Consider the following 741-nt stretch of genomic DNA (forward strand, 5'->3'; position numbering starts at 1 on the left):
TACCATTGTGCGCCCCATGTCCATACGTGGCCTCTCACCAGTCCCCTCCCAGCCAGCCCTGTTCACCCTGCCCACCCCCTCCCCCATGCACCCTGCCCTCCTGCAGTAGGGAGCCCAGAGAAGCATTTCCTGTTTGGGGGCCGCCTCCTCCCCCTCTAAGTCCAGGTTCCCAGGGCCCCAGGCTGAGCAGAGGTGAAGGGAGGGCAGCCCCCTGCCCCTCCTCCTTCCCCGGCCACCCCCAACACCCGGTCCAGCTGGAGCCAGGAGGCTTGAGGGCAGAGGTAGGAGCTCAGTATATAAATGAGGGCTGCAGATGCCCACGCCTGTGTGATCGAGGTGCTTCCCGCGTCCAGGGCCTGCATGCGAAGGTGGGTGACTTCCTGTGTTAGGGCCTGCAGAACGCCACACCACTTTCGCATGTACACCTAAAGGGTTTAGCATGTCAGAGTATGTGCAACTCTGGGACGAAGGGACAGAGTATCGAGAGAGTGCTCTTGTGTGTGGAGAGGAGCACACACACGTGTGTGATGTGGGAGCATGCTTCCACACACATGACAAGCAGTTGTTCACGGGTGTGATGAGGTCAGTGTGTCCCGATTGGGGTCTCTGTGAGTCTCTGGGAAGCGACCTCAACCCTCCGCCAAGAGCCCCAGACGGCGCTGGAGTTTTCTGAGGGTCGTCCAGCCTCCTCTCCTCGACTCCCAGCCCGTTAGCAGCGCCTCCTCCCCTCCCCTGCCCCCA

At 61.7% G+C, this 741-nt stretch overlaps 1 protein-coding gene across 1 annotated transcript in view; it reads left to right on the forward strand.

The window, feature by feature from the left end:
- Nucleotides 1-300: 300 nt before the first annotated feature.
- CD248 (CD248 molecule) overlaps nucleotides 301-741 on the forward strand; it is a 2,951-nt gene continuing 2,510 nt past the window's right edge. The window contains exon 1 of the mRNA XM_024749396.1: nucleotides 301-368. Coding sequence (XP_024605164.1) covers nucleotides 301-368 — 68 coding nt within the window. The remainder of the gene's footprint in view (nucleotides 369-741) is intronic.

This window comes from Neophocaena asiaeorientalis, unplaced genomic scaffold (genome assembly GCF_003031525.2).
Source record: "Neophocaena asiaeorientalis asiaeorientalis breed wild unplaced genomic scaffold, Neophocaena_asiaeorientalis_V1.1 scaffold43, whole genome shotgun sequence".
NCBI lineage: Eukaryota > Metazoa > Chordata > Mammalia > Artiodactyla > Phocoenidae > Neophocaena > Neophocaena asiaeorientalis.